At 35.7% G+C, this 27354-nt stretch overlaps 2 protein-coding genes across 3 annotated transcripts; both read left to right on the top strand.

Annotated features, from left to right (window-relative positions):
- The first annotated feature begins 12354 nt into the window (after positions 1–12354).
- Positions 12355–19565, top strand: ELM1 (fission ELM1-like protein (DUF1022)). Of its 2 annotated transcripts, XM_068454974.2 has the most exons (11): positions 12383–12745; positions 14472–14698; positions 15042–15138; positions 16807–16956; positions 17129–17255; positions 18033–18145; positions 18227–18290; positions 18390–18483; positions 18576–18684; positions 19231–19335; positions 19430–19565. In XM_068454974.2, exons 1-10 carry the CDS (start codon positions 12563–12565, stop codon positions 19330–19332), a joined length of 1266 nt encoding a protein of 421 aa, XP_068311075.2. In that variant the 5' UTR covers positions 12383–12562; the 3' UTR covers positions 19333–19335; positions 19430–19565. The 2 variants fall into 2 exon arrangements, with proteins under 2 accessions (XP_068311074.2, XP_068311075.2); XM_068454973.2 differs by having other exon boundaries at positions 12355–12745; positions 19231–19565.
- A 1489-nt stretch (positions 19566–21054) lies between these two features.
- LOC137714826 (casparian strip membrane protein 2-like) lies at positions 21055–22700 on the top strand. Its single transcript, XM_068453957.2, has 3 exons — positions 21055–21491; positions 21608–21731; positions 22308–22700. Exons 1-3 carry the CDS (start codon positions 21175–21177, stop codon positions 22521–22523), a joined length of 657 nt encoding a protein of 218 aa, XP_068310058.2. The 5' UTR covers positions 21055–21174; the 3' UTR covers positions 22524–22700.
- Positions 22701–27354: the final 4654 nt, after the last annotated feature.

Here is a 27354-nt window from a genome sequence, read left to right as displayed (position 1 = left end):
ATCCTAAAAATGAGGGTTGGCAACAATGAGGCCCATATGAGCTAATGCATCCACCACAAAATTTGCCTCCATATAAATATACTTCCAACTGATATGCTGAAACCTATAAGCCGACCATTTGATATCCTCTATGATAGGTTTAAGATGTCAAGGGGGCATCCCAATATCTTGCACCACCTAGATGACAAGCTTAAACTCCCCTTCCACCATCAGCTTCTTTAAACCTTTGCACTTGGCAAACAATAGCCCTTCGTTTAAAGCAACAACCTCTGCAACCGAAATGGTGGGCCCATCAAGGTTCAACTCCCCAGCATCAATAGGTTGCCCCTCTTCATTTCTAAGAACAAAAATAGCTGCAGAACGATCTGAACTAACAAACCCATCTAATTTTAATTTCACATAACCATGAGGAGGAGGACACCAGCAAATGGGGTTTTGGTGGCAAGCATCATCACCCTTATAGATCTTCTTTCAATTAACCTTTAAAAAAGATAAGCCTACAGTTGCGGCAATGGAGATACTCCTAGCCGGACTAGGATTCATACTTCTACAAACTTTATTATTTCTATCATTCCACATTTGCAAACAATTCAGAAGAGCTTTACTAAGATCACTCAAATCACTGCACTCAGCATTGTCAATTAATTCCATCCAATCTAACACATTATTAAACTGAGTCAAATTATTCTTCTAGGGACTTACTAAGGAAAGGTTCCATATTTCTTTAACATGCTCGCAATTAAGAAAAAGGTGATTTTGAGTCTCATCCTCATTGCCACACATAGGACATAATTTGTCAATATTTTGAATGAATTTACTCAAGCTCATCCTAGTATGAAGTCTTTCATGAACAAGAAGCTAAGCGAAATTTTTTATCTTGAGAGGTATCATTAACTTTCATATCTTCTTAAGGAGCTTCTACCTTTTAACTTCTTGTTTATTATTACTCTGAATCCAAGTTGCTGACTTTATTGAGAACTCACCAGTAGAAGAGTGTTGTTCCCACACGAAATTATCACTTTTATTTTGAAGGGAATTTTCACCACATCCACATCCAACACTTTGGAGAGACAAACGCTATCCCAACTCTTATTATCAATAAAATCACTCACTTTAGCCTCCTAATTGTTGCTTTGCCGTTGATTTTCAGGAATTAGCTATCTCAAACAGTGATTAAGGAAAAACCCAATGATGGGTCCAAAAAAAGATATCCTCACCATTATCTCTTATTCCCCTATGAATAACATGTCTACTATTCAAAATCCTTTTCTAGGCCAAAGAGTGATTTTACTTGACTTTGCAGCTCAAAAAATCATCATTATTTAAGTACCTTCTTTTAACAATCTTCACCCACCATTTGTTTTCCTCCTTTAAAACTTTCCATCCTAATTTAGCCAGATGGGCATTATTGAAATGATTCACTCTTCTCACACATAGCCCCCCCCCCTGATTCTTAGAAGTACACACTTTTTTCCATGCCATAGGTCTTAACTTCTTATCTCTTCCCCAAAAGAAGTCCCTACACTCATTAATTAAGTTGTTTGTTACTCGAGTTGGGCATTTAAAGCAAGACATGATATGGTTCGGTATACCTGTTAAGTTAGACTTAATGAGGGTTAGTCTTCCTGCCTTAGAAAGAGTATTAGCCTTCCACCCCGCAGGCTTTTACTTTATCTTTTGATTCATTCACATTCATTCACTAGATCTTTCCAAAACACAATATTATGAATACCCAGATATTTACCGATGGTTGTTTTATGTTGAATATGTAAAACATTCACAATAACATTTCTAGTTTGAGCATTAGTATTTTTTGAAAAATAAAGATAGGATTTGTGGAAATTTACCTGTTAACCCGAAGCTTTGGCAAGCATATTAAGAACTTGTAGAACATTCCTAGTACCTTTTGTAGCTGCCCTAGTAAATAACAAACAATCATCTGCAAACACTAGATTTGATATTCTAAATCCACCACGAGATTACAGAATACCAACATGTGATTTAGGGCTAGTGGCCATTTCATTAAAGTGTCTAACCAACAATTCCATGCAAAGAATGAAAATATAAGGCGATAAAGGATCCTCTTGCCTAATTCTCTTCTTAGGTAAAAGTAACCATGAGTAGAGTCATTTATCAAAATTGAGAAGGAAGTTGAAGTAATGCAGTCCATTATTAAGTTCACCCATCTTTCTGCAAAACCAAATCTAAGAAGCGCATACCTAATATACTTCGAATTAAGATAATCATATGTTGTTTCTAAATCCAGCTTGATTCCCATTGCCCCAGTTCAACCTTTCTTACCTTTGAAACTGGAAAACATTTCATAAGCAATCAAAATATTATCATGAATAGAACGTCCTGGAGCAAAGGCACCTTGATTTCCAGATATGCAGTGGTCGAGAAGGGGCTTTAACCTTTTAATGATGATTTTCGTGATTATTTTATAGTGCACATTGCAAAGACTAATTGGTCTATAATTACTAACTACCTCAGGATTTTCCACTTTTGGGATGAGGGCAATGTTGGTATGATTAATAAGCCTCAAGCTAGTACTATTTAAAAAATAAATAAAAAAAAAAAAAAAAAAGTCCTTAACCATTGCACTCACCAAATCTTTGATTATATCCCAACATTCATGATAAAAACTTGCACCAATTTCATCCGGACATGGTGCTTTCAGTTCATCAATGTTTTTAACTACATCCCATATTTCAATATCCTCACCAGACTTGAGAGTAAAAGTTCATTATGATGATTGTAAATATAAAGATTAATATTATCTACAATAGAAGATATGTCCGCAAGAGCTGGGGTACTATCACAAGAAAGCTGCAGTTTAAAATCCTGCACAAAAACTTGTTCCATGCCCTCACCCTTATTCCACCAAACCCACAACTATCCTTAATCTTTTTAATTTCATTTCTCTTTTTTTGAATAGTTGCCACCATTTGGAAATACCTTGCGTTCTTAACACCTAATTGCAACCAATTTACTTTAGCTTTCTGCCCACATGATTTTTTCTTGTCGAGAAATTGAATTAAGTTCCTCACTAAGCTTTATTTCTAAATCTATCTCTGAATCAACATTTGATTCTTCATGATGGTTTTTTGTAGGTCCCAAGAATTTTTTCCTTACACTCTCTTAAATTACCAAAAGTTGTTTTATTCCAACCTTTAACCAAGTACTTGAAAGTCCCAGCACAAGCCCTAAAAGTGTCAATAGGACCAAACACTCCTTTGCATCGCAAGGTATTCTTAACAAAATCCTTAAAATCAGGATGAAGAAGCCACATAGCTCAAATCTAAAGGGATAATTATTCTTATAACAATTTTTTAAGTTGTAAGTTAAGAGAATAGGTCCATGGTCCAACCCATAAATTAGGTAGTTATGCAGGTTATAATCCGGTTTCTCATTTAACCAATACGAATTAGCTATAACCCTATCAAGTCTCTCATATATTCTTTTGTTATCAGCTTGGTTGTTGCACCAAGTAAAAGGGACACCAGAAGCATTTAGAGATTAAAGGTTTCCTCTGTTTAAGAAACTAATGAACCTGGTCAAATACGACATCGTAGATTGGCAGCCACCTTACTTCTCAGTTATGTCCACTATATTATTGAAATCACCCATTAAGCACCACGATTTATCTTTTGGATCTAGTTTAAGGATATCCTCCCACAATTCCAACTATAACCGTTTTTTAGGAAATGCATACACAAAGTGAAAAAGTGATCTTGATTAGAATAAGGATCGTTCGCTAAACAATACAAAAAAGATCCACCTTAAAACTAGCACACAAGAAATTAAAATTACTCTCTTAAAATCAGGTCTTCCAAGACCCATGCAATTCCACGTCATGCACTTCATTAATCTGTTTCTTTAATCAGACTGTTGTAGCTCGGTCTTGCTTCTGCAATCTCCTCACGGACTCTATTACTTGGACTTAACACTTCGTTACTTAGCCTAAGGGAAGACATCACAGCTCCAGCTGCCTTGATGGATGCCACACCATCCCCCACAAGCGTATTTCCCTTCCCCACATTCCTACTTCCTACCTGAATCCCTATATCCTGGCGATTAAGCATACAATTACCAGCAATCATATTTAGACAAGCCAAGTTCCAGCTCACATAATTCTCACAAGAGGAAACCGTTAACACCTTACGCGTAAAATCAATCCATAGTTGATTATTTATCAGCATATTATCCCAATAAAAGCAAACAAGCAACTATACTTTTTTATCAAACCAGAAACTATAAAACCTAGTACTCATCTCTTGCATACAGTCAACAACCTTGTCAGTCTTTCTCTAGTCCTGCACCTGACAGGCTGAGGTGAGGAGGATTTCATGAAAACCAACTTCGTCACCACTCCCAAAGATCTTCACTCCTTGAGCGCCCTGTATCTTTACTTGTTCACCAGATAGCCCGCATAGCACATGAACTCTCACATAGGGCTTCTATCTCATGTTCCCCAAATTTATTGAACATCAAATAAGCTATAAACCACATATATTTGCGAGGGATTGAGCAATTAAGCTCTAGAAACCTGAAACCATGGCTTTGTGGGGCACCATTCAATTGAATCACAGCCAACCCGAATTGGATTTGAACAGATGCAAATGCCTCATTTCAATTGCAGACGTCCCACAATAACCAAAAAAACCTACCCCATATTTAATTTTCTCCTGTTATCCCTACCTCCAGACCCATCATAATATCCAATTCCCGCAAATACATCACCAATTGACCATAGCACCCTCTTAATTTCAACCAACAGAGCCACATGGGGGTCAAGAATCATCCTACCTTCCTCGGCACCCAAATCGTTGCATGCCCACAAACCCAGTTTTAAATTGGAAGTAAGAAACACATGGGAGCTCTGATTATTTGCCACTGAGCTCCACTCCCCAAGACCCACCATTGATAATTATCTAGAGGAGAAATAGTAAAGACAACCCAATTAGACAAGAAGCTGCAATTTAGATTGTAAATTGCATGCATGAATACATTCAGCCCACCCACACTTATCATTGAACAATGCATTTACGCTAAAGCCATTAGCTAAATCACAAAACCCAACTAAATACCAGCAATTATCTCTTCTCCAGTTAACTTTGAACCCATTAATTAGCCTATCTACTTTAACTAAAATGCAAATTAGAGCAAGAAACAGGGCCAGAGCCGAATTCGTACTAGGATACTCGACCCCATGCACTATTAGAGCACCACCAGTCCCCTAGCATTTTTTATTTTATTTTAACTTTCAAATTTAATTTTCTTTGCATTACCCTTTCAATTACCACATTATTGATAGTCCATTATGAGGTTAAGTCGACCTTCTTTCCCTTAGTATAGATAATATCGTTTGTTCACAAAAAAAAAAAACAAAAAAAATCACATTGGTAACGTGGCTAGCATTTTTTATTTTATTTTAACTTTCAAATTTAATTTCCTTTGCATTACCCTTTCAATTACCACATTATTGCTAGTCCATTATAAGGTTAAGTCGACTTTTTTTCCCTTAGTATAGATAATATCGTTTGTTCAAAAAAAAAAAAATCACATTGGTAACGTGGCTACAATATTGCATGTCTTCCAAGTGTCTGGTTTACATAAGGCTGGTAAAATGATCATTTCGTAATAGATCTAAAAACAAAAATTAAGTGTACAACTCAATGTTCAGGCTTCATCTCCTCTTATATATAACAAGCCTCTTCATATATTGAACGCCAATACAAAATTCTCTATTTCAATAGCAATGAAGATATACAATACTGAATCATGCCTTCAGGTACATCTACTATGTCATGCAAAAAGAAAACAGCATTTGTGCAATTTACATAACATAATAGATGTAACTTGGAGGCACGGTATAGGAGATGTAACCTACCAAAAAATAAGCTCAGAATCCTCCATAAAAGAGTTGAGCGTTGCCCTAAAATGAAAGATGCCCTACAACAGCTCAACAAATTGTCTTCATGGGCACTGGGCAGTGCAGTTGGTAGCTTCATGCCGTTGCATGTGTTGCAAGTGGCATCTGTCGCTAGACTCACCCGATTTATGTCGACATGCTCACCTGGAAGTTGTTGGCATTTGTCGACAGTCGTGCAATATGGGTGAATAAATGACTCAGGCCTACCAAGTGCTCAATAAAATGCTTGACTGAAAAATTTTGCATGCTAATATGTTAAAAAAAACCTTGCACATTACGCACGCTATATTTACTAACTCACTAATATTTTTTTCTAGATCCACCCTTGGTTGTAATATTAATATCAATTAGGCGCTACAAATTTCTGCATAGTATTTATGCATACATGAAAGGATAAGTGATCATAGGATTTATGCATGCTTGTAAAATGCCCCCGTTTTGTTGGAAGGAATAAATATTTGCATATAAAATAGAAATTAACATATTAGGAAATCGATTTTTATATTACAAATTAAAACCAATTCATGACCTTCATTTATAGTTTTATAATTAGACTTATATGTAGTGACATTATGTTCATCATTTGGGCAAGATATGTTATGACTTCTTTTTATTTCTGCTTTTTTATTCTATTAGGAACAATGGAGTTCTGTTTTTTGGACAAAGGAAGATTGGGATTTTATTTTTTAAAACAATGATATTTTTACACTAAGGATGATTTATGGGCTTGGCTTGTTAGGACCAAATTTATTCCAAAACATTTTTCGGTAACGAATCTTAGACTAAAGGAGATATTAAATACGCCAAATAGAACTAAAAAGATATCAAGGTTTTCTCCAAAAAAAAGGTGTCATAATTGATGTGGCAACTATGTCATTTGACTCTTTGCTTTATGGCTATCATTTTTTAGAGCAAACAAAGATATAGTCAAATTCCTTTTATTTATGTTTTTAATGCATGGGTTCCATTGACAACCAATATGATGAAAAAGCCAAGCTCTATAACCCTCGAAATGAGGTTATGATCCGCACTCTCTAAACTATGATTATCCTGGAAGAGACAATGTAATGCCCCTGAAGAGGCAATAGATGTCCAAAGAAATGAAAATCTTTTAAAAACTATGCATGCGCGCACATGAGAATTATGGGACCACCAATTGATATAACCAATGTTAATTTTGGTTTTATTGTAACTACTAGATTCATCAATAAGCTGTGTTGAGATTGAGCCATATTCTTTTGTTCCTTGATGAAAAGAAAAATTATTGGCCATAATGGAGAGGCAATTCCATTACAACTAGTAAAGAACATGGAAAAATGAACCTATATAGTAAAAATAGCCAAATGATGTTAAACCCAGAAAGTTACATATAGGCATTTGTAATACAATGAAACTCACATGATATGACACAAGGTTTCCAGTTGAAACCTAAAATCATGATATACTCCTATTTACATGATTTCCCATTATGAAACGTGTGTTAATGCGTCCCTAATTTTACAATTTTATAAATTTTAAAGGTGTGAATTTATGAAAATACCCTTAGAGGGAAGGATTTTGACTTTCGTTGACCATCATTTCAAGAGACGCATGACTTATTCTTTTAGCATAATTGTGTAGCACTTGACGATGCGAACGCGTGGGCATAAACGGATTCGAAATTGGAGCTACGTTGGAAATTTTACGAACTTACGAAGTTCAAGGCATTTTGGTAAATTCAATATAAGATAAATTTCCTTCTTTTTTTTTTATATATTTTCTGGGAGGATTTTCTGCATGGTGGGACCTACCTATGTGGGTCTCCTATCCCTTGCGTCCCCATGTCACTCATCCTTATACTCTCTCAGTTCCTTCATCCCTCACCTCTCTCATCTCTCCCTCAACTCTCTCGCCCATGTTCCCACTCTGCAAGTGCAGAGAAACCTGCAACTCGACCATCATTCGCTGTCTCTGGTGAGCATCATCACCCAGACCTCCACCTTATACCGCTCCCTTCTCTCACGAACCCTCACATCTTTAATATTATTTCCTCCATGCAAGCACCGAAAGGGTGCAATGACCTCGCCATTTTCTCTAGAGGGTATACTTAGAACCCAACGAAACCAAGGTGAGCCTTGAGAGCCTGCAATCCTTCTTATTTTAAAGCTCTTATGTTGTTTTAACTTTAAAAACGAGTTTGGGGGACAATCTGATGCAAAAACACATAAGGGGAACTTCCCATATTTTCCGGCAGATTTCGAGCCGTTTTTTGGCCAACTCCGACCACGATCGAAGAAACCAAAGGTGTATTTTGATTCCTTGTCCTTTGAGCTTTGATTTGATACATTGGAAGGCTAGGTTTAGTGAAGTTTTGGTGTGGTCGGATCTGGGTAGAATCTGACGGTTGTAGTGGCAACCGGCCGGAGGAGAATAAGGAAAGGAAGGAAAAAAAAAAGGGGGGGTGCCCTTAGGCCCAAAACTGAGTCCAAATCTTTAGCCCAACTAGCCCAAAGCTTTGGGCTGATGTTTCAACCCAGCCCAGTTCCAAAATGGGCTCAGAATATCCTGGGAATATTCCACATGTTGACTTTTTCGGAATTTTCTCGGAAACCTTTCTAGGCTAAATTCGACGCCCCGAGTCCATTTTTGACATCCGTTTAGTGAAATTCCAAAGTTTTAGTGTAGTTAACCTCTGAGGCGACTTGGTTGACTTTTTAAGGTTGACCGTTAACCTTTTCGTTGACTTTTTACAAAATTTACCAAGGACCCTCCTTAGTGTATTTCGACGCCCTGATTTCAAATTTGCACTCCGTTTTCCCAAATTTAATTGTTTTAGTGGAGTTTTACTAATGGGTCCTAATATTATGTTTAGGTGCGATTACTATTGGAGACTTCAGCTTTTCACGCCCGAACGGCTGCGACCTCGCAAGTAACTGTGATTAGGTCTTTTGTTTCATATAGCATATATATATATATATATATATATATATATATATATATATATATATATATATATATTCGTTAGTTTCCATTTATACATTTCATAAAGAATTTTCAACAATACGCCTAGAATAGTGTGACGCTTATAAGATTGAGCACATCGATAGAAATTGTGAAGGTATGCTACGTCCTACGAGATGCACAAGTATGAGTATTATTATTGATGCCATAATTATATTTACTGCTATGAATGATATTATGTGGATTAGAACTATCGAATCACTATGGCATGACTATATTTGTGTTATCTACTCATCGTTTGCTGCATCGGTGTTAGTACTTGCCCGAGCCAGGGCCAGTCTTTCACATGTATGTGCACATCACACCGTATGCTCACTTTGGATCCATTGTAAGTGCCAATCATGTCCTAGATTGCTATAGGCAATTCGGACTCATAGGTGATGCGCAAATCACCAGTCTTCACGTGATTGTAGTACTGTAACGTATATTAAAGTTACACCCAGTCCTGTTCATGTCAGAATATCTCTACATGAACTCATGTGTCAGCATATGTCGATGAGCACTCAATATGGTATGTTTACTCATGCGAGATTATGTGATTATGGACGTCATGCGCTTATTTACAAGATATTGTGCCGTAATGAATTCTTGAGATTTTGCAGTCTACGATAAGTATTTTCTTACCATACGTAGTATGTACATTTTGGAAACTATACATGTTTTACGGCGAGGGGTTGTTATGTTTTTGAAAAGGTTTTTATAAAACTTTATTTTTAGGCCCACTTACCATTGTTTTTCGCCCCTCCAGGTTTTAGCAGCTGAACTTTTGTATCGACTAGGACTCTTGGGCAATCTTGGTATAGGTGGTTACCTTCGATGATATAATTCTTATCCTACTTTACTGTACTTTACTTATGCTCTGTCATCATGTGTGAAATTGGTTCATTCTTGCTCACCAGTGCACTCTTATATTTAGGCACTTTTCGGTTTAAATTTATTCACATTTTCCACATCACCACACTTATGGATTCGTCACCCTCCTGGTATCGGCCAGCACAGCTCGATTCAGAGTCCAAGTGGACTTTCCGTGTCGGGGTGTGTCAAAACGAGTTCATTTTATAGGAATGAATCATATATTATACGAAGGTTTATAAGATGCATGAAGCATATCTCCATAAGTAATTCCCTTAAGTATACATAGAAGTAAATTGCTCTGCATAAATTTTAAAAGAAAACGTGTCATGAAGTGCAGAAAATCCCTAAAGGATTCAAATTGCTAAAGTAAGCCCTGGAAGGGTAAAGCAAAAATTATGTACTCTATACCAAGATGGTATAATTGCCCAAGTGAGTACTTTTATTATGATATTGTTGTAACATACTAAATCTCTTGAAATAGTCAATGGTCTTAGATTGGGAATTCTGAAGAGTCTAGAAAGATTATAAAGTGTTGAAGGACAAATATTGTCTCGAGTTGCAAATCGAACATTATGCCAATACAATTCTTATCCATCAAAAGGTTTTATGGTATTAAATAACGATGTAGATTGAAAATCATGAGTTGAACATTCAAATAACTAACCAATATTTAGATACTACGAAAGATCATTCATCCTTGTAAGGGAGATGATGAATTGATATTTGCTCCAGAAGTACCATATCTTGGTAAAGTGTGTGCCTTCCTATATGTATCACAATGTATAGCTTTCAGTCAATCTATTAGTGGGATATAGCTCCACTCCAACAATTCGACGTTGAAAAGAGAATCAAAGATGTTTCGTAACAACAAACACGGGTCTACTATATTCCGAGAAACCCACAGATAATCAAAATCTTGTTTGATATGCATATGCTAGTTTTCTCTCTGATTCACATAAAGCCTGCTCAGAAACCAGATATGTGTTCACTTAAGAAAATACAACAATCTCATGGTGCTTAAATGAAGCTGACACAATTTGGTACATCTTTTAATCACTCAGAAATACTTGCTCTCCTTGAAGCCAGTTGTGAAGGTTTTTTGTTTAAGATCAATGATCCATCACATTTAGAACTCATGTATGTTAAAAAATAAACACTACAACTATCATTCATGAAGATAATGCAGGATGTATTGATCAAGTGAAGGAAGGACTCATCAAAGGCAATAAAATTGAACTCATATCTCCAAAAAAATTATGTACACATGAGCTCCAGAAAACCAAAGTTATTGAACCAACGATAACGTGGCATACCGATTCTTCAAATCTTTGCCAAAGTTTATATTCCAGAAGTTGGTGCATGGTATCAGAGCTACATCAACTGAGTAGTCAGTTAAATTGAAGAATGTATGAATAAGGTGGAGATACTCAGTAGGGGGAACATCTAAGACATGCATGTTGTACTCTTTTTCCTTCGTCTAGGATTTTTCTCATTAAGTTTTTTTCTTGCAAGGTTTTAACGAGGCAACAAAAGCCCATTCAACACTATATCAATGATCCAAGCAAAGCAACTGATATTGGTAAATGACCATCCAAAATAAAGTGTTGTAAAAGATGAGGATGGCACATTTGCAAATAAGGATGAACTTGAGGGGGAAATCCATACTTGAAAACCTATATATAGGTGCTCATCTTATGAATGAAAATACAATATAATGGAGTTTGCCTATTCTACTCCTCCTCAATTCTCTCTTTCAGTTTCTGATATGCGTTCGACAAGAAATTACTAGAATATGAAAATTTTATTATTTTAATTTGGTAAAAGGAAGACGTCATTTGAGTGCAGGTTTTGTTGTAAAATTGTAAAGTAAAGATATTTTCACAGATTTTTTTTTTAATTTTTTTTATACAAGTGTGTTTAATTTTAATTGTTAATTCTATTTAATTTAGGTTTTTTTTTATTAACACTCCATAGATTATTGAAAACACTCCATATTTAAAATTTATCCCAACAATTCCACTTTTAACATTTTTCTGATGAATCCACTCCACCTCCCAAAACCAAAAAAATCTCACAACCACTCACCCTACCATCGCCGATGACTTCCTCTTTGATCAATTGAAGTGTTGTCTTGATATTACGTTTGTTCAATTCAATCCATTTGATGTACTCATATAAACTATTCACAACCCCAATGCTCTTCTCATTTGCTTTCGCACCATCTCCGAACAACTTCAAAAACTTGTTTTGACATGAATTCTTTAGAAAAAGGCTGAGGATCTTAACAAATTAGTCGTGGACGACAATGTGGTGACGGGTCAATGACTGTGAAGTTTTTTGTTTTTAGAATGTAAGGTTGGTTCAAGAGAAGAAAAAGTAAAACTGAAATTACATGAATAAATTTTAATTGTGAAGTGTTTTCAACAATTTATAAAATGTCAATAAAACAATCGTTAATTTATTCGATTACGTATAATAAAAAATAAAATAAAAAAGAAAAGAAAAGAAAAGGTGCGTTAAAATTGAGAAAGCTTAAATTCCTATTTCTTTATCTTTCCCTTTTTAAGGACTTCTACGAAAAAAAGTATAAATACCCCAAAAGGACCAACCAAAAAATAATTATGCTTAGTGACTTTCTTGGCAGCCAAACAGTACGCAGAGGGAAATTAACTACCGTGAGTTCGCACCAAATCTTTCCGCCTTCAACCAACTCTACTGCTCCTTTGCATAACCCTTCGAATTGAAGATCCGAATCCGAAATTCTCAACTTTCATGAGACCCATACAGCTTCCGGAGCCGCCCAGTCCCAAACTGGGCACACCGGAAATCTTCGAAGGTGGGGTTTACGGCGTCGTTAGGCGCGCCGTCGTGATTGGCAACGGCTACCCTGGTTCGGAGAATCAGAGCATCGGCTTAGTTCGTGCTCTTGGCCTCGCTGATAAGCATGTCTTATATGTAAGTTACGTGATTAAACCTAATCATGGGTTTAATCCTTTTGATTTCCCCAATTATGGTTATAATTTTGTATGCTAGACTACCCATTAAATATTTCGTACTAAATTTCTGTGTGATAGTTGTAATTTTAAGCTCAAGAACATATCAAAATTATATGACTTTCACAACTTAAATGCATATTTTACTAGGTTCTTAATATAAATTATTATACTTTTTTTGTTGGAATATAATTTATTATACTTGATATGAATACAAAAGGTGCTAGCAATTTAGTACCGAAGTATAATGTATGAGTAACTCTAACAGTTAGAAAACGATGTTATATCGGTGTCCAATACTTGAATCTGTTATAGGTTTATTTAGTTGTTACATACTACTTGCTTTGAATGTGTTTTCACTGAAAAGCGGCCGCGTTCATCTTTGAATCCGTTTCTGTTCATGGTTCCTTGTTTTGTTGTTATGTGTTCTAGAGTCAGTTGAACGTAGCTCCTCTGTGCTGAATTTCGTTTAAAAGTTTAAAAAGGCTTGCTTTTTGCAAAGCTGAATGATTTGTATTCGTCAATATTGCTATTGGACTTGCTTAAGGATGTTTGGCAAACCACAAGGCCACCCAGCTATTTATAATGGAGCCGTGAAAAGAAAAAAATACTGTCGACTTACATATGTCAGGGTCAGAGCCAGTTCAAAAGTTTTCCAGTAGAAAGTTGGTATTCATTAGCTAGTTTCATTAATTGGAAGTGAGTTTTAGCCATCAATTCATTGAGTGATAAACCATGACGGAGTTAATGTTAATGGTTCAATTCATCTTATCGACCAAAAAGAAAAATATATATGATTGCTGAAAGATTTATTACCATTCAAGACTAATAATGAACTGTAACACATATGACTTTCAATATTTTGTCAATCAACGCTACTGTACGGCTGATTACAAAATCTGCCCCTTGTGTATTTCTCTTTCAATGTTTCATCCCTCACTTTGGCTTTATACTAGTTTAGGCTGAAATAGATTTCACTATCAAGTCCAACTAGAATTGGTGTAAACCAATTACAGTTTTCGAAAGCTGCATTGTGTTTCAAGATGTATGAGATATTTTATTGGTCATTGGCGGAGGATTTTTTGGTTTGCTTTGTTCTGACTTACTTATCAGTTTTGATAAAAATAATTAGGTGGTCTTTGATGTATTGGTGTCTTCATTAAAGATGGTATAGCTATAGCAACTAGAAAGGTTTCGTTTTTATATTAATTGTGTTTGCTTGTTACAGTACCTTTCTTGCTGTAAAGAAATTTTTGCTTCTAATATGCATTTGAAGCTTAATTTTCCTTATAAATTTTCCAAGTTTCTATTTATAACTTGACTCTGCAATATTCATGTTAACTAGACCTCCTTTGTGATACAAATGGCTGAATTGTCATCTTTCATTGTTATTTTCTTCCAATTTTTATAATGTGCGTGTGATTCTGCACTAACTACTTGAAGCAATAACATCAGAAAGGTCATGCTTTCTATAGTTCTTGTGATTTGAAAAATACTAGTAGTATCGTAAGTTGTAACCAATCATTGTCTGGAAACACGGTGTTAACATCACTGTTGGCCTAAGTAATAACCTTTTGTAATTAAGAGTTTCGCTTGATCCTCAAATTTATTCTTGTGTCAGATGCACTTTTACTTACACGTGTACGTTTTGACTCTGTTATATCTTTTAAATTCGCAATGCCATGCAGCGTGTTACAAGGCCGAAAGGAGGACTGAATGAGTGGCTTCACTGGCTCCCAGTTTCTCTTCACAAAAACTTAGATTACATCATAAGACAGATCTGTATTATATTAAAGTATCGGGGGCAGAGACGTTTGCCTCTACCTGCAGAAAATGGTGGATGTGTGGGGTTGAAAGGCGTTTTAGAAGCTGATGTCCATCAGATTGTGACAATGGCTCGTCAGACTTTTGAAAAGTAAATATATCTTCTCTTCTTTCACAGTTAGTTGTATGAAATGCCTTTTTAAACTGTTTGCCTCATGTTTGCTTCCACGTGGTCTGGGGTTCAATTCCTTAGGGAACCTCTCTATCTATTATCTGGAGTTACCTCCAAAAGATTGTAGGGTAGGTAGGGGCCTATTTTCGAATCTGAGTCTGCAACGTAGTGTGGAAGTATTAAAAAAGAAACAAAAAACAAAATCAAAAAGTGTATTTGGGAAACAAACATGCCGATATCTTGAATGGTTTTTGCCTAATTTAGAATGTGGTGCTTGTCTTGATATCTACCCAATCTTGGTACTTATTCTTTTTATTATTAGGGATGGACCTATATTGGTGGTAGCTTCTGGAAGGGATACCATTTCTGTTTCAAGTTCTATTAAACGACTTGCATCTGATAATGCATTTGTTGTTCAGGTTTGTCAATGGGACCCCTTTTTTTTCTTGTATCAGTTTTTAGCTATGTCTTCCATTTCCTAAATGACTTTGGCCTTGATTGCATGGTTTGGTGGTAGATGCTGAGATGACGATAAATGAATATGTCAAAATGCTTACATTTATCTTTTGGTGACAGTATGATTGCAGTATCCTCTTACGCTAATGATTTCCTGTATGTTTTGCTTGAGTTAAGGTCAACTTGAGATAATTTTTGGATATTTTACTTTTCAGTGGTGGTATTTTTGTAGTTTATTTATTAGGCTGGAAATGTGGTTTGTATTTTTAACACATAACAACCTTCTTGGTGGTGATTGTATGAAGTCGTCCATTATATTTGGTTTGACATTTCATGTACCTTTTCCATAGTGTTCTCAGCTTTACCATGACTTTGAAATATCTAATAATGGCCACTTCAATTTTAATCTGTATTCTTCCGACTTCAGACTTATGCTTGTTATTATGGATACCATGATGAAATTGAGGTTCCACCATAAAACCAATTGGCAATATAGGGAGTAGCCCAAGATCATATAAGCACATAGCAGACCTTGTCCCTCACCAATGTGGGACAACTCTCAACACGCCCCCGCACGTGTGGTGGATTTTCAAGCCTACACGTGGACAACAACTAGGTGACCTGGAGCACGTGTGGCCGTTGGGCTTCACACGTGGACAACTTGGCTTTGATACCATGATGAAATTGAGGTTCCACCATAAAACCAATTGGCAATATGGGGAGTAGCCCAAGGTCATATAAGCACATAGCAGACCTTGTCCCTCACCAATGTGAGACAACTCTCAACATACCACAGCTAGTGCTACTCACTGCCTTTGCACCTAATTCTGTATGAGCTTTCTGGTTTCAGATCTTTACTGTTAATGTTGTAATGGCAATAAAAGTGTAATTAAAGATTTTAGATTGAATATCTGGTTTCCTAAGTCTATGGAAATCATGGTTTCCCTGGCTCTGTGACTTTCATTTGTCCCATGCATTCTAAGTGGTTTTACACATGATCTATATACATCTATTTAACTTCTCAACCTTAAAGTATTTAAACTGTACTAGGTTTTTATGTGATTAAGTGAGTAGTTTTGTGTGTATGAAATATGCATGGGTTTGGAATTGACCTTTTTGGTTAGTGTTGGATTTCAGTGCCCATTGATTTGTCTTTAAGGTCTTATTTCTTAATTATGAAAACTAGGTCATGTTATCATTATCTTTTCTCATTTGATTTCATGAAATGCTTCATTTCTAGTGTTATAATTTTCTATTGATTTCATCAAGTATGATATAAATTTGCTCGAGTATGCCTGTACTCATCTGTTTTGCAATGAGGGTTTAGTTGTTGGAAGTGAACAAATCTCCTCAGAAAAAGAAGTGCACAATTTTCTCTTTATTAGGTGCTAAGGTCAGAGAGATCTTTGGAGTAGGTGCCTCTTATATTACAAGGAAATCATTTGCTTGCTTGCCTGGATGCGAAAGGACTTTTAGTCTAGGACTAGATTCATAATTTTCTGTAGCTCAACAATCACACCTTCTTTTCTTTTTTGTGGCTGTGGTTGTTTTTTGCCTTGTCATTTGAATACCAAAATGTTCGTAATCTTGTCTTTTTTTATTGACCCCATCTTTCTCCATTTGTTTCGCAGATACTACATCCCAGGTTGCATCTAAATAGATTTGACTTGGTGATTACCCCTAAGCACGATTACTATCCTTTGACTCGTGAAGCACAACAGCAGGTTCCTCAATTTATTTGTAAGTGGATAACTCCACGTGAACCTCCTGACAGTCATGTGGTATGTATGATGATCTTATTATTTGCATGCATTTGATATATTTAAGAAAGTTTAACCTTCTCAAATATCAACTGCTCTTGGTACTTCGAAAGTTGAAGCTATTTTAATTTCCTTCCCCCCTTCCCTCCCTCTCCCCCAACAAGCTATGACATACTAAAAACTTCTAAATCAGGTCCTCACTGTTGGAGCTTTACATCAAGTTGATGCTGGTTCACTTCGTAATGCAGCTAGTGCATGGCGTGATGAGTTTGCACCTTTGCCAAAACCTTTACTTGTGGTGAACATTGGTGGCCCTACAGGTAATATTTTGTTACACTCTGGATCTTTGTTGCTTTATGGTTTACAGGATTGACAAATAAGTATTTGACTGCTACGTCATGATTGCTATTATGCTGTTTTTGAATTTAAAGGCCTGCTTCATGTTAGGTTAGATTAAGCTGTTTATTTTGCTCATAGTCATAGTATAAAATAGTGGAAATAACATGATACTGACCCGTGTCTTTTAAAGTCACCAAATGGCCATTTAGCTAGCTAGGAAAGAGAGTTCAAAATATGTACTTACTAATTTATGCATGAGCTAGTGCTGTCCTACCAGAAAATGTTGATTCATGTTGTGAAGTTTGCAACTTTTTTAGAAAAAATGCATTCCTTTGATATCGTAAGTGACTTATGTTGTGTGGCATACCTTTTTGTTTTGTTATTTTCACCAGCCCAAATTTTACTCCAAATTTATACTAAGAAGGATAATGCAAGAGTTGTTTTATTTGTCTCTTTTTTTTTTTTTTTTTTTTTTTTTTTTTTTGTGATTTGTCGAATCTCAAAGTTGAAATTATTACAGAAATGTAGGTATACTGAAGATATTTTAGTTTCTTTTATGTTACAGAGATTTCTGCTGCACATTAGTGATTCGAGAGTTAATAGAGAGCTGATTTCTTTGATGAATATTAGATCATTCATTTTCTGAGTTTTCAAGAATTTTGGGAACAACTTGTTCTCATCCTACTTTGTTAATTTTGTTTGGAGCGGCCCACTTATTCCCGTTAGGGCTTGTATGATGTTTTTTTTTCCTTTAATAGGCAATTGTCGTTATGGTGCGGACCTTGCAAGGCAATTGACAACCAATCTGCTTAGTGTTCTTGATAGCTGTGGGAGTATCAGAATATGTTTCTCTAATAGGACTCCTGAAAAGGTGTTGCTACAGATGTACATATTCTTACTTTGGTTTGTACTTTGTAGTGGTACTAATTGTTTTCCTTTTGCTCGTCTATAGGTATCTAATGTTATATCGAAAGAGCTTGGTGGTAATCCAAAAGTTTACATCTGGGATGGTCAAGGTATCATGTGAAATTTAATCATTTGGCTTTTAGGTCAAGTCTTATCTTTGATATGAATTGGGGTGTTAGTGCTGTACTGATAAATATTTTGGTCTCCAGAGCCAAACCCGCACCTGGGCCATTTAGCCTGGGCCGATGCATTTGTTGTCACTGCAGATTCTGTCAGTATGATAAGTGAGGTTTGCAGCACTGGGTATGATTGAGGAAATTACATCTGTATTGATGATATTTTCTTTAACGTATTTTTTATTTAAGCATATTAATTTTGTCTCTGCATATTTCCAGGAAGCCTGTCTATATTATGGGAGCTGAGAGATGTACATGGAAGTTCTCAGAGTTCCATAAATCACTTAAGGATCGAGGAGTAGTTCGGCCGTTTACAGGTTCTGAGAATGTAAGTAAAAACTAATTTGTTTTGTTAACTTTTCCATACATGGTGGCAGATTATAGAAGGATGCCCTTCTTAGGATTGCATTGTTCTTTCATTCTTCTCTGTCAACATAGACGTCATTTTCTCCCCTTGTAGACACACATACACACACAGATTCTCAGTAGTGCTGCTAAAAAAATTGCTTTGTTATCCATTCCAAAGGATTATACCAAAACTGAGGAAATATTTCTTGTTTTCACACATTGTAATGGTGGATTTTGGCACGAAAGGTGAGGATAAAGCCTTTTTCTCTTTCTTTGGAAGGTTTATGGGCCATTATAGTTTTAAAGTCTTACACTTTTTCGTTTCTTGGTGGAGTCACAAATGTCCGACTTCAGTTTGCTAATGATGATAATATGTGCATTTGGAATGCTTGGAACTTCCTTATACTTTGACAAACCTTCCGTGTAATAACTTCTTTGTACTGAATAAAGATTTATATATTGGTCTCAAGCATACTTTCTTCTTTTCTCAATCTTATGATCTTCGTTGCTTTGAATATTTTGACAGATTTCAGAGAGCTGGAGTTACCCTCCGCTCAATGAAACCGCAGAAGCAGCCAGTCGAGTGCACAAAGCACTTGCGGAGCGTGGATGGAGATTGCGACCATAGGAAGTGAGTCGATAACCATTTTTAATTGTAAAAACACTCAAATCTTATGTTAAAAGATAGACCCATTGAAAGTTAGGTTTTTTGTGATACTGTATAGGAATGACGGCTAAAGGCTGTTGTAGCTCTTATCTTTGATACTTCCCCTTTCGGTGGTCTTGAGACGAGACTAAAGGCTTTCTGTCATTGTGCGGCTTGTAAATTTTGAAGAGGGGTGAGCGTTTCTTTTGTCTAAAGGTGGGATGGTTCTCTCTCTGTTAGTGTAAATAATTTCGTTTGTTCAAAAAAAAAAAAAAAAAAAAAAAAAAAGAGGTGGGATGGTTCTTGTTCTGAAAACAATTCATCTTTAATTTAAAAGTGGTTTATTATATTCTGTTTGATTTACAATTACTTGGAGGAATATAACCAAATTTCACTAGCTAACATAATTTTTTACATGCACCGTGACCTGTTTGGTTATGTACAGATTTTATCAAATTGTTCTTTCGAGAACCAGCTTTTTTTACCTTGAGGTATTTGTTAATTTGCTCTCTGAATTTGTATGGAGCTGCCTGAACTTTAATTTTAGCTGATTACCTCTTTGAACTTTTATAATTAGCTAATTTCCCTCTTGAACTTTAATTTTAGCCGATTACTCTCTGAACTTTTATAAATAGCCAATTCTCCCCGGTTAGATTTTGAAAACTTTCATTCAATTTTTCCCATCCAATTTTCCATCTTTTTTGCCCTTATACAGGTGTCATGTTGTTTTCGTGATCAAGATGGATGGAAAATTGGATGAAAATTTTAAAATCCAATGATGGGAGAAATTGGCTATTTATAAAAATTCAGGAGGGTAATCGGCTACAATTAAAGTTCAAGAGGGAATTAGCTAATTATAAAAGTTCTAGGGAGTAGTCGGCTAAAATTAAGATTGGACTTTGATACTTTAACCTTTTAAGATTGGACTTTGATTCGGCGCGGACCCGGTCTGTTTGCTTCACCCCCAAGATTGAAAACGAGTAATTGATTTGGTCCGGTATAGGTTAGGTCCTGTCAATTTTATTCGGGTTAGAGTTCTTCCATCTTCACTTGAAGCCCAAACTAAAAATCCAGCTCCGGTCCACGAAACGAATCCACCAACGATGTCTAACAGAAAGAGTGGATGACGGGTTGGAGGCGTGGATGCAGGTCGTGAAGTGGATGACAGTTCGAGGCGTGTATCGAGTTGCGAGGCCGTGAGGGAGACGGGGATGTTGAGATTGTGATGGAGGAGAGTGAGATCGTGAGGGAAATGATGCCTCAAAAAATTAGGAGAGTAAAGATCGTTAAAATGTAATAAGGCATTTCGCTTCTCTTTATTTGTTTTTTAAATTATAGAGGAGTGCACAATAACTTTTTACAACGTGTAATAACGGCTTTATTTCTCTGATGTCATATGTTTTCAAGTCTCATGCAAATTAATTCATGGAAACCTTAAAATGAATTTAAATAACGATATTTGATGATCTCATTGCTGATTAATCATCCCACCAATGACTTGATCCATCAACCAATATACTAACATATATTAAATACTACTAATTAAGTGGGGATTATACTCGCAGCAAGATCATACATATCAAACTTAATGCTTTAGCTAGATTAATGTACACAATTAAACACTTTGATTACCATTTTCCCATGATGTTGCTTAATTAGTGGAGCAAGTGAGCTTTTGGCAACAACTCCTGTTCCTCAATTCATCTTCTAATTAAAAACAATGTTAAAACTAATGCATTAATTAATCACTGCATATCCCTATATAAACCGCATCCCAGCATTCCCTTGATCATACAAAATCATTTCAATTTCTGCATCGATAATATGGAATCGAAAAAGAGTGGAGAAGTAGTAGCCATTAGTACCGGCGAAAAGGCGAATTCCAGTGCCAAAGGAAAGGCTGCTGAAGGTGCTCCTCCTGCTGCTGCTGCTGCTGCAGTCACCGCAAAAGCTACCAAAATCAGGACTATGGGAGGAGGATGGAAAAAGGGTCTGGCGATCATAGACATTGTGCTGCGGCTTGGTGCCGGTTCAGCTGCTGTTGCTGCGGCTTACACTGCAGGGAATACTGAACAGATTCTTCCTTTCTTCACACAGTTCTTCCAGTTCCATGCTCAGTATAATGATCTTCCAACTTTCACGTACGAAAAAATATTTATATGCTTCGTTCAAATTGTGAAATCTCCTTCAAGTAACAAGTTAATATTATTTGCTTGATTAAAAAGGAAGTGATGGATTAATTCGTTGATATGTGCAGGTTTTTTGTTGTTGCAAATGCAGTAGCTGTGGGATACATAGGGTTCTCCTTGCCCTTCTCTATAATCTGCATTATTCGACCTCATGCAATAGGACCAAGGCTACTACTCGTTATCCTTGACACGGTAATATGACTAACAAATTCTACTGTTCAATACCTCGCATGGCATAATGATGAGTGCTTTTTATTTTTTGTTCGTGACTTTAGAGTGTTTGTTCATTCAAATTATAACACGTGTAAAATATTAGAATCTAAACTTTTAAACCTAAATATGAGACTAATTAGCGTCCATATAATAATCAGCATATCACGTGATCCGTCCTTTTGAATCTAACTACTAATTTTTTTTTATTATTAATGAAACAACGCTCTAGAAATGATCAGTTAGATGTATCTAGGAAATTATAATTATCACTCCTTTTCTCCTCCTACACACCCATGTTTGATTATATTTGTTATCTCTCTTTAATTTCAAATCCGACCATCATAAATAAAGAAGGTTGTGTCGTGTATGAGAGGCTAAAATGGATGTGTGAAAACCTACTCCCATGGTATATATATCGTAACTCTATTGTTAAAGAGATCCCCGTTTTCTCTTTGCTTAATTATATATGTTGATCTATATATATATATATATATATATATATATATATTGACTTACTGAAAGCATTGCAAAAACTAATTTCTAAATGCTTTGCAGGTGATGGTTGCTCTAATCATAGCTGCCGATGGCGCTTCATCTGCAATTGTGTACTTGGCGCATAACGGGAACATGAACGCAAACTGGCTTGCTATTTGCAGGCAATACAACGACTTCTGCCAGGCACTCAGTGGAGCTCTTGTGTCTTCACTTGTCGCAGCAGTCTTTTTTATGTTTCTGGTTGTGAATTCTACTTTCGCTCTTAAAAGAAAATGAGAAATTAAGGAGCTTAAGTACTGTATAGTTAAGACTTCTAAATTGCAGAGATGCATATTGTCGATTGTGTATGTTATTAATTGCATTAAAATTAAGATGAATGTAAAATGATATAATTGTAATGAAAGATTTGTGTGAATTGGCTTCAAAGAATATGGTAAAAGTAGTTTTTGTTTATGTATTTTGTTTTTCTTTCTTTATTTCCTTTATTTTTAAGAATCTTTCATACTAATTAACAACTATGGTACTTTAGGTTAGGGTTGTACACCTCCACAACGAATAACCAAATAGAAGAAAGAGTGCAAGATTACCTTTTTGGATTGCACTCTAATCCATGTTTAGATGAATAAATTTAAGAGTACTATGAAATATTGAAATATTAAAAGGGGACTTTAACGACTCTCAATACTGTTTACTTTAACGAAAAACCAAATTTTTATATTAAAAAGTCAATCTTGGTATTATTCACTTTACCCTTTATTTTGTCCTTATCATTAAAACTCAAAGTTTTCAAGTTATTTTTATTAGTTTTCCTATATTAAAATGATTGAATTCAATTTTCTAGAATTTGTGATGATTTTTGTCTGACTAACCTAAAAGTATAATAATATATGTACTAGACCCGAAGCATGTGATAGATAGCAATCTATTAGAAGCATCACCCATGGTCGCTGAGTTGTCAGATAGTGGTGGGGTAGTGGTGGCAACAATGGTTGTAAGTTAGGGGTTCCGGCAATGTGGGTTTGATGGGGTTGATAACCATGGGAATGTGGTGGTGGCACTAGTAATGGTGAGTTGTGGAAGTTGTAGTAATGATGGTAGCCATGGACAATGTGGTAGTGATGGTGGCGATGGTAGTGGTGGGGTTGTGGCAGCAACGATGGTAGAGGTAGGTGTGTAGTTTTGTTTTTTAATTTTAAACTCTTTATTCTTGAAATTTAGAAAGAAAAACTACATTGGAATTCATATAATTTTCTATCACACGAAATTATAAGTATATAATTAATAAATTCCCTTCTCACCTTCTCCCATGAAATACCAAAAATGCCCTTAGCTTTAAAATCACTCTTTAAATATTCGAAAATGTTATTGATCTCTGGAGGAGTTGCAATTAAGTTCATGTTATCACATATACTGTCACTATTACAAAACCCAGAATTTGGTTTCTTTAGAAAAACACAGGGGCATCAATATCGTCTTCATCGCATCGATCTCCTCCTCCCTTGCCATATTTTTCCTCTTAGTGTTCGCTTTGTGTGTTTCTTTCGTTTTAGTTGTTGATGTACAAAAGATGTCCCGACTCAAAAGTCTGGTTCATAACTCTTTTTTCTTTCATATAGAACTAGAGAATACAATCTTCAACATATAAGCTAGCTTTTATATGCAAAACTGAAACAAACAAGCATATTACATGTTGGTATGATTTGTTTACACAGATTAACAAGAGTGGCCAGTAACCTAATTTACAAAGCTTACTAAAAGCCTAAAGAAACATGTGTCACAAGCTTAACAAAGACTCATTCAAACCTGAGTTACAAACTTCCACAAAAACACACTAGAGCCTAGTTTGTAAAGGGAGTTACTTTTACTTAAACATTCATAAGGTTGAAAAATACGCTGAGGTGTTGAAGAGTACAAATCCTAGATCAATTGTGGTTATTAAAACTCAGATGAGAGGTGATATAAGGAGATTCCAGAGAATATATGTAATACCCGTATTTAAAAAAAAAATGATTATATATGTGTGTTTGTATGTGCGAAGTTGTTTTTATGTAATAATTTTATTGGGTTCCTTGTATACGCTATGAGTACAAAAAAACTCGTATTTTTAGCATGTAAGTTAGTAGAGATTCTTTCACTCCAAGAATATATCTAAGCCTATCTAATACTTTTAAACTCAAATTTCTCCAACTAGAGAGGTTTCTAGTGTTTGCCATCCTCATTGTAGTTTTGAAATTTTGTACGTAACTTATATATGTATTAGATTGTATTTGGTAGGCCTTAAAATTGTTTTTACTTGCTAATGGCAATTATCATTGCTATAGCCAAACTTCAGGTGGGATTATTTGAGTAGTTTTTGCTTGATTAATTTTTTACAAGGATGAGGTGGAAGTTGGTAATTAATAGAAGTTAATGATTAGAGTGAAGAGGTGGAAGTCTACTTAAGGGTGGATTGGCAAGTTTGTAATCATTAGGAATTTAGTAGTTAATGATTGGTGATGATTCATCCTCCAAATTTGGAGAGGTGTAAGTCTAGATAGGGCCATAGACTGTGTACATGTATCTATTAGCATGTAGGTGGCATTGTATTGTGATTTATAGGAGTGCTTACTCACTAGCCTAGGGGAATTTCAATTATTTGTCTATATTCTCTCTTCAATGCTTCAATCTATCATTCAAATATTCCAATGATATGATAACAAATGAGTTTCAGACGTCAAAAGGGACGTAAGTGGCCAAATAGTAACAAGAAATATGATTACATTCTCTACAAATGAAGGAGAAGGTCTAGGAAAGAAGAATGCCAAGCCAGCAAAGGAATCTTCCTTTCTCATATCCCTCCTTCTTTATTATTCAATTTGAGTAGATTATGTAATGGCTTTTCAAGCTACTTTCATTCTATTTTGTAAATCTCATTTTTAGTAAATTACAAATATAAACACAAGCCTAGTGGACATAGCCAAATTGGCAAACTGCTTAAATCCCGTGTTTTTCTACTTATATTTTGAGACCATTGCCATGAAAATCACCTTCAACCAACGATGGAAATTCCTTAGAAAACACCTACAGCTAAAGAAATGAAATCCCACTAATCACCATGAACCTTATATTTCCTCTCTCACTTGAACCCCAAATCAAATTCAGTTACGTAAACTATTATTCATAGAAAACTGGATTTTTTTAATTGGATGCAACCATAACTCCACACCAAATTGATCAAGGCAACCAACCGTCTTTCTCTGTCTCCTCATTGGTGTTCAAACGCTACAAACAAAAGCTGCCCTTGGCCAGTCAAGCTCATCAATGGCAGCCATGAAGGACAACGACAATATCATGGCTAAGCACACATGAGAACCACTTCATGCGCATCATCCGTTCTATCCAAAGTGTCCTATTACCACACCTTTAACTGTGGAGTTGACAGATGATGATGTTTTGTGGGGAGAGAGAGAGAGAGAGAGAGAGAGAGAGAGAGAGAGAGAGAGAGAGGATGAGGAGGAGTGGGGGTTCATTTGTAGAAAAGAAAGGAGATATAAATTGGGAAGAAAAGGATTAAGCAGTGGTTCTTGAGGGAATAAAAAGGAGAAGCAAAAAGATGATAAAAAGACATTAAAGGGTAGAAAGTTGTGTGGGAGGAAGAGGATAGTCGGGTGAAAGAAAGTGATCAAGTTTGTGAGTGAGAACATAAGGGAAGTGAGATGAGAAGAAGTAGAAGTGGTGGGCTAAAATAAAAATAAAAATGATGTTTGGAAAGGGAAAAGCTAGAGACATGATTTCATGCCTTGTGGCTTTCGAGACATATTTTACACTAATGATTCTCTTCTCTAACATGGATGTCTATTCCTTTTCAATAAAAACAAGTTGCCTAACCAAGATGGACGAGACGATGGAAAAATATATAGAGTGGTCAATGAGCAACACTTCAGATGATGAATTATAAATTATTACTTTGTTATTAATATTATGATTATATTACTCTTGTTACTAATCAAATTCATTTATGTTGAAGCTTGCAGGCTTGTTAGATAAAATGTGAGTATTGATATGTGCACATAACATATACATATGCATTCAAAAGTAAGAAAAAGAGTTGTGTTACGTCAAGTGCTCACTTGTGTAAAGTATTTGAGTTGTGAGGATATTCAAGGGTTGAAGTTTGCCTTGAATATAAAATAATGAACCTTGTATATGTCAAGCGTAGGGTGCAGGGCTTGAGTATACAAATTGGTTGATTATAAAAATAATGAAATCTTGTATATGTCAGGTGTTGGGGGAAGGGCTTAAATATACAATTGGGCGTCAGAGGAAGTGCATGTATAATAAAGTGGAAACTGAGAGTTTAATTACAAAAACTGGGTTTAAGGGATGAATAGGAGTTAACTCATATTCTAAGATATTCGAAGCCAAGTGGTATAAGCATGGTATGGGACGTGCAGGCTTGGGTGCCTTAGGTATGTGTTAGCAGGATTAAAAGGGAGTGAGTACATTCATCCATCTCATTTGCATATGTTTCATGCATTTGAAACAATTGTTACAATTTAATTATTATTTTCTTGGTAGTTTTTGTTGTGAATTAATTTATGTACTATTCTATTTCCGCTGCATATTGAATAAATTTTAATATTATTTTAACTTTTCCGCCATGCCTTCGTTGTAGAATTTATTTCTATAGCAAGATATGTCTCACACCCTAGCTCATGAATAGTCTTTATTCGCGGGTCAGGGCGTGACAATGTACATCTGTTGTGAAGCTTGCAAAAGGGGTTAAGGAGGGGTGCATATATGTCATAGGACTATACGGATGTTTTGTGAAAGGGAAACATCCAGGACAGATTTTAGCTGTAGTTGGAATTGATGCTAATAATGGGATGTTCCCACTTGCATATGTTGTGGAAATAGAAAATGAACACCTGAGAGGGGTTTTTGAAAATATTGATTGTGACTTAGACATGAGTAATAGTCATGGTTATGCATTCATCACAAATAAGCAAAAAGGGTTAATTAATGTCATTCAGACCCTATGCCTAATGCAGAGCATAGACAAGAAAATTTTGTGGGAGGCAGTAATGGAAACAACAATACCTTGATTTTAGTAAATTTTCAGTCAATT

Source organism: Pyrus communis, chromosome 3 (genome assembly GCF_041283825.1).
Source record: "Pyrus communis isolate YQ-2024b chromosome 3, ASM4128382v1, whole genome shotgun sequence".
Classification (NCBI taxonomy): domain Eukaryota; kingdom Viridiplantae; phylum Streptophyta; class Magnoliopsida; order Rosales; family Rosaceae; genus Pyrus; species Pyrus communis.
The sequence above is the reverse complement of the archived record's forward strand: the minus strand, read 5'-3'. Positions and strand labels throughout refer to the sequence as shown.